General features: G+C 44.9%; 1 protein-coding gene across 1 annotated transcript in view; it reads right to left on the bottom strand.

Annotated features, from left to right (window-relative positions):
• Positions 1-13,973, bottom strand: part of pes (pescadillo) — a 41,818-nt gene extending 27,845 nt beyond the window's left edge. Inside the window, exons 1-4 of the mRNA XM_078227417.1 lie at positions 13,742-13,973; positions 11,664-11,743; positions 9,929-10,082; positions 4,540-4,649 (exon numbers count right to left, since the gene is read on the bottom strand). Of these exons, the coding sequence (XP_078083543.1) occupies positions 4,540-4,649; positions 9,929-10,082; positions 11,664-11,743; positions 13,742-13,765 (368 nt within the window). The 5' untranslated portion in view covers positions 13,766-13,973. The remainder of the gene's footprint in view (positions 1-4,539; positions 4,650-9,928; positions 10,083-11,663; positions 11,744-13,741) is intronic.
• Positions 13,974-15,282: the final 1,309 nt, after the last annotated feature.

Genomic DNA, 15,282 nt, shown 5'->3' with positions numbered 1-15,282 from the left:
ACCATTAACCTAAATTTCTCCCTAAACACTGACCAACTGTTTCCATTTCAACCATTCCTGTTTTAATTATCAGTCATGATGTGGAGATGCCGGCGTTGGACTGGGGTAAACACAGTAAGAAGTTTAACAACACCAGGTTAAAGTCCTGATATACCATGAATTATCAGTAACAGCCAGTTCTGAAACTCAAGGTGTGTCTTTTCCTCCTGTCTTAATTACCAGGCCTTTTCACAGCTAACTTGTCTACTCACTGAGTACTATAAAGTGAAATGCAATAGGGTGCTTCTTTTTGCAGTGAGGCAGGGAGTCAAAGGGGAAGGGGTAGGGGTAGTGACGTGGGTAAAAACAGAGAGAAAGAGCTTTAGGTTTACTGGTCAATGAGAATAGACCACTTTTAGATATTCCCAATTAAATGAGTGGACCCTTCAAACGACCAGACTGACACACAATATAATGATCTTATTAGTGAACAGAAGTGATTGTAAAAGTAACTTCATCCATTGTCATTTTGCTGGTACTAACTCGCTTTTTCTTTAGGTCGTGGGTGGGAGGAGTAACAAATGGGGACAATTAAATTTCTATCTGCTTTTCCATGTTTAAGGCTTCCTCTAAAGATATACCATGAATTGCATGACAATTTAGTGCTCCAATGAATTTACCTACATCAGTAAAAATCTTGACCATGTTTGCAGTGCATGAGAAAGGAATGTCACACTCAAAGAACAGTACAGCACAGGAACAGGCCCTTCGGCCCTCCAAGCCTGTGCCGATCATGATGCCTGTCTAAACTACACAGTTAAAAACATTTCTAAACTTATGGGGGGGGCGGGGGGGGGGAACAAATTTACTCATAAAATTGATAAATTATTAGATTTGAAAGGAAGAAAGGCTCAGGTCTGCCCTTTGAAGCTTGGCTCTCCGAGTGGGCTGAATTAGGAATTTTTTCTGGCCATTAAAAAGTTTTAGGAGTAAAGCCAACAATGTTGTTGGAGCTTTTTTATTTCAGGTTAGTGTAGGAGGCGTCCAGGTGGTTGGTGAATTAACAACTCCATTTTCACTGTAACCTTTAACTGACTACCTGGATGGCAAAAAGCTAATTGATTGAACATGGTCTTTTCTTTACTACTCATTCTTATGCTCAAATACAGAAATGATTAAAACTGCAGGGAGATGAAACAAAGCCCAACAACATGATGGAGTTTATAAATAAGGGTAGAAAACTTGAGGGCAAAAAGAGACCAATAAATTTGTACAAGACGATGGCTAATCCACATTGCGGAGCAGTTTTGAGTACTCCTTATAGAAAGAACATTATTAAAGCTACAGAAAGCATACAGTGCAGGTTCATTAAGATGTTACCAGCAATTGGCAATTATAGTTTTCAGGAAAATGATGCTGGGATTATTTCCACTGCACAGATGAGAAGTTCAAATGATTTGATAAAGGCTTTTATATCACAGATGGGCTGCAGTGATTTAACGAAGTGGCTCACCAGCACTTTCTCAAACACAATTCAGGATGGGAACCAAATGCTGCCCCTGCCAGTGATCGTCACATCTCATGAAAGAATTTTTAAAAAATGAGTAATTTTGAACGGAGAAAGGTTTTACTGATTTGTAGTCAGCGAGAAGAGGTCATGAACTTAAAATGATCAGGGAATTGGGGAGCGGGTTGGAAAAACTTCCAGTGAGGATTGATGGTTTGTGGAATTCTTTTCCAATAACGTGGCTTAGCCAGAAACCATTCCATCTTTTAAATGTGTAGGCAATTATTTGAAGCAGAGGAAGATACAGAGCCACATGGAAATGCATAAGGCAATGAAACCTCTCCTTCCATGGCTCTTCCTGTTAAACAGCTCTGGAGGTCATGTGGGAAAGTTGTAAATGCTTTTGTTGGCTTTGTTAAATAAAGACTCACTGATTGGAGGCGTAAATGGTCCCTCCGGGTAGTAGGAATTATGTTATTCCACCTGTAACAGTGCCACACCATGACCTAACTGAGGTACTACAACAGCTATAAACCAAATAGCTAACAAAAAAAAGCTGATTTTTAAAAAGAGCTTCAAAAATATCAAAAACATTTTAAAATTCACCCTAATCTGTTGCAAGGATATCAGGGTTTGCATTACATCTACAGCTCTGCTTTTGAAAACTGTGTGATATTATTGCTTTGACATTGCAACAGGTTCTAACAAATTACCAGTTATATGGTCCCTCTCCAATTCTTTCATAGTTAAGTTTCCTTTCATTTGTGACAGACTCGCTGGCCTGTCTATTTACATTTTGTCCATTAATTTGGGTGCACAGTTCCTAGGAGCTCTGCCCTCTCCCACTCTGCTCCTTCTAAAAAGGATTCATTAATATCAAATGGCACCCCCTCGTTCACACAACCTCCATTCTTGTTGCAATGTACCGGCTGAAGGAACATGTCTTAACCTCATCCACACCCATCAAATGGCAATAACATTTCACTGCTCAATTTGTCAACACCACACTTTCTCCACGTTTTTCTCTTTCCTCTGCAAAATATTACTTTAAAAAATCTTATTAGAAAGTCCAAATAAATGCATTGTTTGAAGACTGCTCCAATATCTGAAGGAGTTTTTCCAGCAACTCTCTTCCGCTCTTAGATAGAATACAAGACAACAAAGCATGATAGAAAATTCCTTTATTACTTAAAGGTTGCAATATCTTCTCTCTTTATTTTCATTGTTTCTAACATTTTGCAAAGTCCAGGAAAAAACAGTTTTTGGACACCAATGCAAAAGAAATCCCAGAAATTTCAGTGACATTCGAGTTATACTTCAGAGGACCAAAATGCTGACTGAGCACTGTTTCCACATGTCAGTCATATAAAGAATACTAAAATTAGCATGCGATTTTTCATAATCACGTTCTCCTCAAACTCTTAATTTTGAGGCTCAACATGGAGGCAAAAAGCATCCTGAAAAGGAGCTTATTGTTCAGTTCAAAACTAACAAATTAGCAGCGCCTTAAAGTTAAAAGTAAAGTTTATTTATTAGTCACAAATAGGCTTACATTAACACTGCAATGGAGTCACTGTGAAAATCCCCTAGTTGCCACACTCTGGTGCCTGTTCGGGTACACAGAGGGAGAATTTACCATGGCCAATGCACCTAACCAGCACATCTTTCGGACAGTGGAAGGAAACTGGAGCACCCGGAGGAAACCCACACAGACACGGGGAGAAAGTGCAAACTCCGCACAGTGACCCAAGCCGGGAATCGAATCTGGATCCCTAGTGCTCTGAGGTAGCAGTGCTAACCACTGTGCCACCCTGCCTCATCAGCGACGTGCATGTCCAAAGAGCACACAGCTCCAGGCCAGCACCCCGCCCCCACTTCACTATCACCCTTCCACTGGTAGGTCAGAAGCGTGGCCCTGTACTACTTCATTGGTTTCTGTTGTATCTCAGTGGACAGCACCTTCACCCAAATCTGAAAGTTATGGGCTTAAGTTCCACTCTATGGACCAGAATACAAAGGTTGAGCCTGACACTCGTGGAACGCTGAAGAGGTCATTACCTAAAAATTAGGAGATTGTGGGATTTAGCGATGCACAAATTGGCTGACATGTCCATGACTACACTGGAGAAGTACTTCACTGGCTGTAAAGCACAACTGAGCCAATGCTTCAACATAATCCTTTTAGAATTATTTCACTAAAAGCTGTGCTTTGAGGAATGTGGTAATTTCTCGAAAACAAACACAAAATCCCAAACCTCAGAGTGTAAACCCATAATATTCTGAAATGCAGGCTACAATCCCTAAATTCATGTGAAGAGTTCCCCTAAGGTAATGTATGTGCAAAACATAAAAAAATTAGCGACACCATTATTTATCAAATTGGATCCAAAATTATATTTTTGAAAATTTGATTGAGGGGTGACCCAATAGAAGTCTACGGGATTAATAGGAGCATGAACAGAGTGGATAGTCAGAAACTTTTTCCCAGGGTAGAAGAGTCAATTACTAGGGGGTATAGGTTTAAGGTGCGAGGGGCAAAGTTTAAAGAAGATGTACGAGGCAAGTTTTTATTTACATAGAGGGTGGTGGGTGTCTGGAACTCGGGGGGGGGGGGGGGGGGGGGGGTAGTGGAAGCAGATGCAATAGTGACTTTTATGGGGCACCTGGACAAATGACATGAATGGGAATAGAGGGATACGGTCCCCGGAAGGGTAGGGGTTTTTAGTTCAGATGGGCAGCATGGTCGGTGCAGGTTTGGAGGGCCGAAGGGTCTGTTCCTGTGCAGTTTTCTTTGTTCTGGATAGCCAGCATACCAATGCATTTACTTCATACCAGCAAAAAAAAGGGAGAAACTTAACCTATTTAGTTGTGTTGAACTTCCTTGAGAGGCTGGGAAGCAGCTTTTTAATTTTACTGTACCTAACACATCCAAGACTAAAAAGTGGAGCACACCTTTCAAGTCATTTCAAAAACATTTAATGCACAATAGGAACAAAGCAAATGACAGAAAGGGATCGCCTTTATGAACATGAATGAGTTGTTCCATAAATTACCTTTCTTTGACGACGTGATCTAGTTTGTACACAGGCTTATTGTCCCTAAGCCTTTCAACCGTACCCCATTCAGCTTTTCCATAGGCTTTACGGAGTTTCCTGACAAATACCTGAAAAGGCAGAAGCACGTATCACAGTTTTACTTTGTCATAATCAGTCAACAAAATAATCAAGATGTAAGTTTCCTTTGAAACAGAATGTAATTTAATCCAGAGCATCAAGAGAGTTGTACGATAGCAATAGCATTTGAAGGAACTGGAAAGTAAAACTGAAATGTTCTTGGAACAGTTGTTCCCTTATTTGTTTTGCAATTTGCCAATTTCCCTTCAGAGTTTATTACTTTGCTGTTAAAGTAATTGTAAATCCATTTATAAAAAAGGTCCATCGGGGGTAGCAAAAGAATGGACAACGGATCTAAAACAAACTACTTGAAAAAGTTCTTTGCTGCAGTTACATTCCAGAATGGTTAGAAATATCAGACGGTCATTATAACCAGCCGAATTAAAACAGACATGACATCTGGTGTTGGAGGAATGGAGAATCGCAGCGGAAAGGTTTTAGGGAAGGGTGTACAAGCAGGGATCACGGAGATAGGGGAGGGGAGAGGCCACACAGGGATTTAAGCCCAAGTCGGAGAATTTTAAACTGGAGGCATTGAGGAACCAGGCACGAATGCAGCACATGGGCGATGGATGAACAGGAGCTGGCGTGGGATCGGATATGGGCAAGAGAGCTTCAGCTGCACTGAAGTTCACACAAGGTGGTGGGCGGGTGTTTGGCCGGGAGAGCATCGCACTAGTTGACCCTCGAGATACCAAAGGCATGGTTGGGTATTTAAGCAACAAATCGGCCAAGGTAGGCGATGCGAGATGGAAATAGGATGTCTATGGAAAGAAGATTAAAAGGTCAGAGCCGAAGTCTGGGTTGAAGAAGATGCTAAAGTTCCGAACAATCGCTTACAAACCGAGGTTAATAACCATGAAAAAGATGGAATCAGTGGCGAGAGTAGGAGGTTTGTGGTGGGGGCCATCGACAATACCTTCATTCATAATGTTTATCTACAAGAAATTGCACCTTATAAAGACTGGACATCTGACAATACAGAAGCTGTAGAAGGACTGAGAAAAGCAGTGGCGGGGTATAGTCAGAAGTGACATGTGGAACCTGCGCATACCCTCCTTTCAAACACAAATACAGATGATATTTTTAAGGGGCAACAGCTACAATCCTGGAAACATGCCCTTTGGCCCAGCTTGTCCATGCCGCTCTCTTTTTTTAAAAAAAAGATTAAGTCCCAATTGCCCATGTTTGGCCCATATCCCTCAATAGCCATCTTACTCATGTAACTGTCTAAATGCTTTTCAAAAGACAAAGTTCTACCTGCCTCTCCTACTAGAGGCAGCTTGTTCCAGACACTCGCCACCTTCTGTGTGAACAAATTGCCCCTCTGGACCCTTTTGTATCTCTCTCCTTTCACCTTAAATGTTTGCCCTCTAGTTTTAGACTCCCCTACCTTTAGGAAAAGATATTGACTATCTAGCTGATCTATGCCCCTCATTATTTTATAGACCTCTATAAGATCGCCCCTCAGCCTCCTACGCTGCAGGGAAAAAAGTCCCAGTCTATCCAGCCTCTCCTTATAACTTAATCCATCAAGTCCCGGTAGCATCCTAGTAAATCTTTTCTGCACTCTTTCTAGTTTAATAATATCCTTTCTATAATAGGGTGACCAGAACTGTACACATTATTCCAAGTGTGGCCTTAACAATGTCTTGTACAACTTCAACAAGACATCCCAACTCCTGTATTCAATGTTCTGACCGATGAAACCAAGCATGCCGAATGCCTTCTTCACCACTCTGTCCACCTGTGACTCCACTTTCAATGACCTATGAACCTGTACCCCTAGATCGCTTTGTTCTGGAACTCTCCCCAATGCCCTACCATTAACTGAATAAGTCCTGCCCTGGTTCAATCTACCAAAATGCATCACCTCACATTTATCCAAATTAAACTACATCAGCCATTTGTCAGCCCACTGGCCCAATTGATCAAGATCCTGTTGCAGAGATAACCTTCTTCACTGTCCACTATGCCACCAATCTTGGTGTCATCTGCAAACTTACTAACCATGCCTCCTAAATTCTCATCTAAAATCATTAATATAAATGACAAATAACAGTGGACCCAGCACTGATCCCTGAGGCACACCGCTGGTCACAGGCCTCCAGTTTGAAAAACAACCCTCTACAACCACCCTTTGTCTTCTGTCATCAAGCCATTTGGCTACCTCATCCTGGATTCCATGAGATTTAATCTTATGCAACAACCTAACATGTGGTACCTTATCAAAGGCCTTGCTAAAGCTAGATGATGTAGAGAGGGAATCTGGAGGTACAGTGCAGAAATAACAACTAAAGCCCTTGCCAGAGATACTCTGGCTATTGTTGTGAATACCTAGTTTAAGATTCGTGTGTTTGAGAATATAACTTTTAGTTTTAGGAATATCACTATTAGGTTGGAGGTTAAAGTGTTAAATGCAAGATAAATGTAAAATCCTGGTGGAGGAACTGATAATAATTCAGAAGTGAATGCAATTCCAGCTAGCTGGGAATTAATTAGTTAAAAGCTCCCTGATGTTTACCTTACAAGATGAGAGGGAGAGATGTAAGCATTTGTACAATGCATGGTCCATTTCTGGACCTCTTAGCAGAGCCAATGTGTCTATCATTTAAGTTAGAAGCTAGCAATTCTGGGAGAGAAGCGTAAAACACCATTACTGACAGAAATTATTCAAATGAGTTGCAGAATCAAAGAGTCATGTTGAAGGTAAAATAATTTATTTGAATTTCTGGTTGGACCATCCCAAAGCAGGTCATGTTGCCATGGAGATAGTGATTCAGGGAGGAACCATGGTTAGAATGTTCTCTTATTTAATTTATCTGTACGTGTTGACTGACAGACACAAGCAGTTCAGTTTTGGAACAGCGACAGTTGTAGCTTTGCTGTGGTAAAAATTGCATCTTAATTTAGATCTTGGTGTGCAGGGAACAATTTCAAAGTTTGTAGATGACATTATGTACATTATGAAGAGGACAGTGTAGAATTTCAAAGGGACATAGACAAGTTGGTGGAGTGAATGATAGGTGGTAAATGAAGTTCAACGTGGAGAAGTGTGATGTGATGCATTTTGGTAGGAAGAATATGGAGAGACAAGACAAAATAAGGGGCAAAATTCATAAAGAGTGCAGAAGCAGAGGGATCTGGGTGCAGATGTGCATAGATCACTGAAGATTTCAGAACAGGTGGAGAGAGCAGATAATAAACCATATAGTATTTTGGGCTTTATTAATAGGGGCACAGAATACAGAGTAAGGAGGTTATGTTGAACTTATATAAGACACCAATTAGACCTCGGCTGGAATATTTTGTACAGTTTTGGGCACCACACTATAGGATGGATGTGAACGCATTGGAGAATGCAGGAAAGGTTTACAAAAGTGGTTCCAGGGATGAGAAACTTCAGTTATGAGGATAGATTGGAGAGGTTGGAACAGTTTTCAGTGCAAAGAAGGCCAAGAGGAGATTTGTTAGAGATGAAGGGGCTGGAGGTAGTATATAGGGAGAAATTACCTGCTCGTAAAAGGATCGAAAACGAGAGGGCACAGATTTAAAGTGATTTGAAAAAGGTGCACAATGATTGGTTCGGGTCTATAATGAACTGCCTAGAAGTATGATGCACGCAGGCTCAATCGAGGCGTTCGAGAGGGCATTAGATGATTACTTGAATAGAAACAACGTGCAGAGATATGGGAAAAGGCAGGAGAATGGCACTAAGCCATGATGTTCATTTGGAATGCTGTGCAGACATGATGAGCCAAATGGCCCCCTTCTGTGCCGTAACAATGTTGTGATTCACTAGATTGAGAGAGCCAACAGTCAGTGATAGTCAGTTGGACTTGAATTTCAAGCAGAGAAAATACTAACTTCATCATTCACCACATGGATTGTGGGTGAAACTCTATTTCCGTTTAGATTTCCTGATGGAAAATTTGCCTAATATGCAGCTAATGGAAGAAATTTACAGTGGTCATCATAGAGCAGTGTGGCAGAAAACAGTTAGCAGAATTAGTTTGGGAAGCTGTGGGAAGGCAGTTAGATATCTGCCAACAACCCAAACAAGGGAGTTGAGGCAAATACAGTCAAGATCGGTAGAGGAAAAGGTAGAAAGTTAATAGAAGGGCCTCCAAAAAAATCTTACCTCAGAGAAATAGCTGGAATGTTAAGAATGAAAGGAAACTCGAGGTCTGAAGCATACCTTCTGGATTGGAAAAGTGAAACAAACCTCGGAAGATTTTGTAAGGGCGGGGAAACAGGAGCAGGGCCTCGCGGACAGGGGGGGGGGGGGGGGGGAGGAAACAGGAGAGAAAATAGAAGACAAGAGCTCAAGGCTAAGGCAGTTTTTTTCTGAGTGTTAGAGGAAGGGGTTGAAGCTCAATGATGGTCTCAATCTTAATGATAGATGGACTTTGCACTTGTTATTGGAAGGATAGGTGGAGGAGAGAGGTTTAAGAAGACAGTTGCTTGTGGAGAGATGCAAACAATTATCTTTGACTTGCAGGACCATCCTGGAATGGTGGATAATTTTAGGAGAAAAGTGTTAAAAGTTACACAGGGCAACTGGGCTCTTTGTGATCCAAGGGACTTTAGGAGAAACGGAGATTTCAAATGAAAATATGTTCAAGGTGTAGGCTGAAGTAAAACAAAGCTTCAAGTTTTTAACCAGAGAACACAACAAAATACAATATACGAAACTCACATTTACAACTACAGGTACCTTATAAGTACACGCAAACTATACCAGAACATGTTTGAAACTTTTGAATGGCAGAATGGACGTGAAAATGCAAATTACTGCTGTACTTTGAGCAATTTGCCGACTGGTTTCATACCAAGCCTGTGTTAACTGAGACCAGAAAACCTGCTGTCACAGACTCATTAGCCTATCATAGCATGACAGAGAGGAAAAAAATTCCCCGCTACAAATTGTAACTTAACAGAAGATAGAAGGCACAGAGGAAACACATTGATAGGATGCAGAGAAGACAAACATTTTCCGAGTAAGGAATTTAAAAAACATGAGCAAGAACAGCCCTTATGATTTGAGTGTTTATTTCTCCGAAAGAACAATTTTCAGCCAAAAGCCTGAAAAAAGTGATGCAGCAGCAATAAAATAGAAAAACTGGATTCCAAATAGATCATTGGAGACTTACCACAGCATCTGAAGATTCATTCAACCAGAAAACAATTTTACGCTGGGTGTTTCTAAAACATGCATATTCCATAAGATTCACTTAACTAAACTGGAAACAAGAGATTGCAAACTTACTTTATAATCACGAAACTTGTTCACAATAGGCTCGTGCAACAGGAACCGGATATCTTTGATGAGATAGAAAGTACGAGGAGCGGTTGAACCTTTGTTAACTTTTTTCTTGTGTTTAGGTTCATGAGGATAAATACCCTTCAGGATGCATAGTCGCCTATCGAAAGAAATAAAGCATACTTAGAATCATAGAATCCTACAGTGCAGAAAGAGGCCATTCGGCCCATCGGGTCTGCACCAACCACAATCCCACCCAGGCCCTATCCACATATCCCTACATATTTACGCACTAACCCCTCTAACCTATGCACCCCGGGACACTAAGGGGCAATTTAGAATGGCCAATCAACCTAGCCCGCACATCTTTGGACTGTGGGAGGAAACCGGAGCACCCGGAGGAAACCCACGCAGACACAGGGAGAATGTGCAAACTCCACACAGACAGCAACCCGAGCCGGGATTCGAACCCAGGTCCCTGGAGCTGTGAAGCAGCAATGCTAACCACTGTGCTACCGTGCCGCCCATTTGATCCAATTGTTTTTTTAGAAATAGAAGTGGATCACTGCAAAAATTAACTGGCTCAATAAGCCAATGTTTTTTGATGGGCATTTGCAATAGTTGTTGCTGAAACACTCATTCATGCCTTTGTCTACACTATTCCAATGCTCCCCTTGCCACCCTCTCATCTTTCACCCTATGTAAATGAGAGCTCAAACATACTCTGCTACCCATATCCTAACATGCACCAACTTGCATTCATCCATTACTTTCATTGGCTCTTGCTCCAGTAACATTGCATTTTAAAATTCTCATCCTTATTTTTAAATCCCTCCATGGTCTTCCCCTTCACCATCAACATGATCCCTTCTAATCCTCTAGCATAAAATTAGAAACACTTTTTTGTGAATTCTGAATTGCCAGTCACATTTCCACTCAGCTCCACTAAAACCATAAAATCCCCACTATGTAGGAGGCCATTTGGCCCATCGAGCCTGCAACAACAACAATCCCACCCAGGCCTATCACCATAACCTCATGTATTTACCCTCCTACTCTCCCTGTCACTAGGAGGCAATTGAGCATGGCCAAGCAACCAAACCCACACATCTTTGGGATGTGGGTGGAAACCGGAGCACCCGGAGGAAACCCACATAATGTGGAGATGCCAGTGCTGGACTGGGGTAAAGAAACCCACATAGGCAGGGGGAGAACGTGCAAACCCCAAACAATCAAAGAAAGGACAGCAGTGCAAAGACAGTGTGTGCCTCATTGCTTCTCCTCCAGGATATGTTTCCTCCGGGTGCTCCGGTTTCCTCCCACAGTCCAAAGATGTGCGGGTTAGGTTAATTGGCCATGCTAAATTGCCACTTAGTGTCCCGGGATTCGTAGGTTGGAGGGATTGGTGGGTAAATATGTGGGGATATGGGGGTAGGGCCTGGGTGGGATTATGGTCGGTGCAGACTCGATGGGCCGAATGGCCTCTTTCCGCACTGTAGGGTTTCTATGATATGTAACTTTTGAAAAACACCCTCACAAAAAGTAATATCCTATCGACAGCACGATGACCAGTATTAGACACGACACTTTGGAAGTAGTTTCAATGCTATCTCATATGTGACCTATCTTGATTTACTTCAGGCAAAACATTTTCAAAATTGTTTAATCAGGGGAATAAATAATGCAGTTCTTCTGAATAACTTCCACCCCCTTCTAAACCTGACTCCACAAGGTATTTTACCTGAAATCTGCGAGACTGAGCTGCAGCTTCTTCCTGGCTTTATTTCTGGTAATGTAGTTTGTGGCAGCTCCTCTTTCATGCTGATGAAAAAGGAAATGTTTTATTTTCACGCAGAACACAAAATATTAACACACACCATCAAAATACCAACTATAGAAGCACAGACAGTTTGGGGGGGCATTGTCAGCATACCAACTGCAATGTGGGCAGGGCACAGATAGTTTGTCAACTACCAAGGGTCACAATTAGTATAAGAGAACTAAAAGGGTCCAGAAAGAACATTACAGCGCAGTACAGGCCCTTCGGCCCTCGGTGTTGCGCCGACCAGTGGAACCAATCTAAAGCCCCTCTAATCTACACTATTCCAATGTCATCCATATGTTTATCCAATAATCATTTGAATGCTCTTAATGTTGACGAGTCCACTACTGCTGCAGGCAGGGCATTCTTACTACTTCTTACTACTCTCTGAGTAAAGAACCTACCTCTAACATCTGTCCTATATCTCTCACCCCTCAATTTAAAGCTATGTCCCCTTGTGTTAGCCAACACCATCCGAGGAAAAAGGCTCTCACTATCCACCCTATCTAATCCTCTGATCATCTTGTATGCCTCTTGTATGGGGGGGGTGTGGGGGGAGCTGGGCCAGTATACCAGTTTCCAGGGGGGGGGGGGGGGGTCAGTAGACCAGTTTCTGGAGAGGGGGGGGGGGGGGGGGGGGTCAGTATACCAGTTTCTGGGGGGGGGGGGCAGTATACCAGTTTCTGGGGGGGGGGGGGGGGGGGGGGTCAGTATACCAGTTCCTGGAGGGGGGGGGTCAGTATACCAGTTTCTGGAGGGGGGTCAGTATACCAGTTTCTGGAGGGGGGGGGTCAGTATACCAGTTTCTGGAGGGGGGGGTGGGGTCAGCATACCAGTTTCTGGAGGGGGGGGGGGGTCAGTATACCAGTTTCTGGAGGGGGGGGGGGGGTCAGTATACCAGTTTCTGGAGGGGGGGGGGTCAGTATACCAGTTTCTGGAGGGGGGGGTCAGTATACCAGTTTCTGGAGGGGGGGGGGGGTCAGTATACCAGTTTCTGGAGGGGGGGGTCAGTATACCAGTTTCTGGAGGGGGGGGGTCAGTATACCAGTTTCTGGAGGGGAGGGGGGTCAGTATACCAGTTTCGGGGGGGGGGGTCAGTATACCAGTTTCGGGGGGGGGTCAGTATACCAGTTTCGGGGGGGGGGGGTCAGTATACCAGTTTCGGGGGGGGGGGGGGTCAGTATACCAGTTTCAGGGGGGGGGGTCAGTATACCAGTTTCGGGGGGGGGGTCAGTATACCAGTTTCTGGAGGGGAGGGGGGTCAGTATACCAGTTTCGGGGGGGGGTCAGTATACCAGTTTCCGGGGGGGGGGGGGGTCAGTATACCAGTTTCGGGGGGGGGGGGTCAGTATACCAGTTTCGGGGGGGGGGGGGGTCAGTATACCAGTTTCGGGGGGGGGGGGTCAGTATACCAGTTTCGGGGGGGGGGTCAGTATACCAGTTTCGGGGGGGGGGGGTCAGTATACCAGTTTCGGGGGGGGGTCAGTATACCAGTTTCGGGGGGGGGGGGGGTCAGTATACCAGTTTCGGGGGGGGGGTCAGTATACCAGTTTCGGGGGGGGGGGGGGTTCAGTATACCAGTTTCGGGGGGGGGGTCAGTATACCAGTTTCGGGGGGGGGGGTTCAGTATACCAGTTTCGGGGGGGGGGGGTCAGTATACCAGTTTCGGGGGGGGGGGGTCAGTATACCAGTTTCTGGAGGGGGGGGGGTCAGTATACCAGTTTCTGGAGGGGGGGGGGTCAGTATACCAGTTTCTGGAGGGGGGGGGGGGTCAGTATACCAGTTTCTGGAGGGGGGGGGGGTCAGTATACCAGCTGCTGGGCTGAGGCCTGTCACGATTAAAAGCTGTGGAGTTGGCGTTGCAAAGGGAGGGGATGCGCGGCCCGCGATTCCCCCTCCCCTGGGAATCCCCCGCCCCGAGGTAGCCCCCGCCCCGAGGTCGCCCCCTGCCCGGGTACCCCCCTCTCTCCCGGCTCGGCCCCCCTCTGCCACGGTACCTTCTTCTTCTCCAGTCCCCCCATCACCGCCGCGCCGCTCCGCACATGGACAACAAGGAAGGACCCCGCGATCGAGCTGGCTACCTCACGCCGCTCTCTAATTGTGCAACATTCAGAAACCACGCTGCAAACTGATATCGTGGATCACTCTTTGTAATGGACGCTTTTAAAAAAAGAAATGGCATTGTAAAGCACCGAGCGCCACATGCATTAATTTCAGGCAGCGGGCGGGGATCCTGAATGGGCCAAACCTGTGACAAGGCCCCCTGTGGGTCTGGCTGGCGTTGCCATGGAGATGGGTGAAATGCTGCGAGGGGCCAGCGATGGAGACATCACCTCCCCGGCTGGAGCAGCGATGGAGACATCACCTCCCCGGCTGGAGCAGCGATGGAGACATCACCTCCCCGGCTGGAGCAGCGATGGAGACATCACCTCCCCGGCTGGAGCAGGGGGGGCAGATTGTCAACATCAAAGCCCGGACAGGCTGTGAAGCTTATCGAGGCGGGGCTCGGTGATGATTGACAGGTTGGGTGGCCGTGTGGGGGCGGGGAATTGAGGTCATGTGACGACAGCTAAATTGGCATAAACACTAAACAGTCAAATTCATTATCACAGTCACAGAATCATTATAGAATCCCTACAGTGCAGAAGGAGGCCATTCGGCCCGTCGATTCTGCCCTGACAACAGTCCCACCCAAGCCCTATCCCTGTAACCCCATGCATTTACCCTAGCTTGTCCCCCCGACACTAAGGGGCAATTTAGCATGGCCAATCTGCCTAACCCGCACATCTTTGTGTGGGAGGAAACCGCATCACCCGGAGGAAACCCACGTAGACATGGGGAGAATGTGCAAATTCCACGCATGCAGTGACCCAAGCCGGGAATCGAACCCGAGTCCCTGGCGCTGTGAGGCAGCAGGGCTAACCACTGTGCCACCCTCAAATTCATATTCAACACAGTCATATTCATGTCATAACACCGTTACCAAGTGCCTCCCCCACCTCCACTGTTGCAGTATCCAGGATGTTGTGAGACTTCTTGCAGTATCCAGTCACAGAGGCTGTGGACACCAAAGATTTGATTTGATTTATTATTGTCTCATGGATTAGCATACAGTGAAAAGTATTGTTTCTTGCGCGCTATACAGACAAAACATACCGTTCATAGAGAAGGAAACGAGAGAGTGCAGAATGTGGTGTTACAGTCATAGCTAGGACGTAGAGAAAGATCATCTTAATGCGAGGTAGGTCCAATCAAAAGTCTGACGGCAGCAGGGAAGAAGCTATTTTTGAATCGATTGATACGTGACCTCAGACTTTTGTATCTTTTTCCTGACAGACGAAGGCGGAAGAGAAAATGTCCGGGGTGCGTGGGTCCTTAATTATGCTGGTTGCTTTGCGGAGGCAGTGGGAAATGTAGATGGAGTCAGTGATGGGAGGCTGTTTAGGTTAGATTGATTGGCCATGATTAATTGCCCCTTAGTGTCAGGGGATTAGCAGGGTAAATACGTGGGGTTATGGGGATAGGACCTGGGTGGGAT

This window comes from Mustelus asterias, chromosome 13 (genome assembly GCF_964213995.1).
Source record: "Mustelus asterias chromosome 13, sMusAst1.hap1.1, whole genome shotgun sequence".
NCBI classification, from domain to species: Eukaryota; Metazoa; Chordata; class Chondrichthyes; order Carcharhiniformes; family Triakidae; genus Mustelus; species Mustelus asterias.
This window is presented reverse-complemented; position numbering and strand designations above follow the sequence as displayed.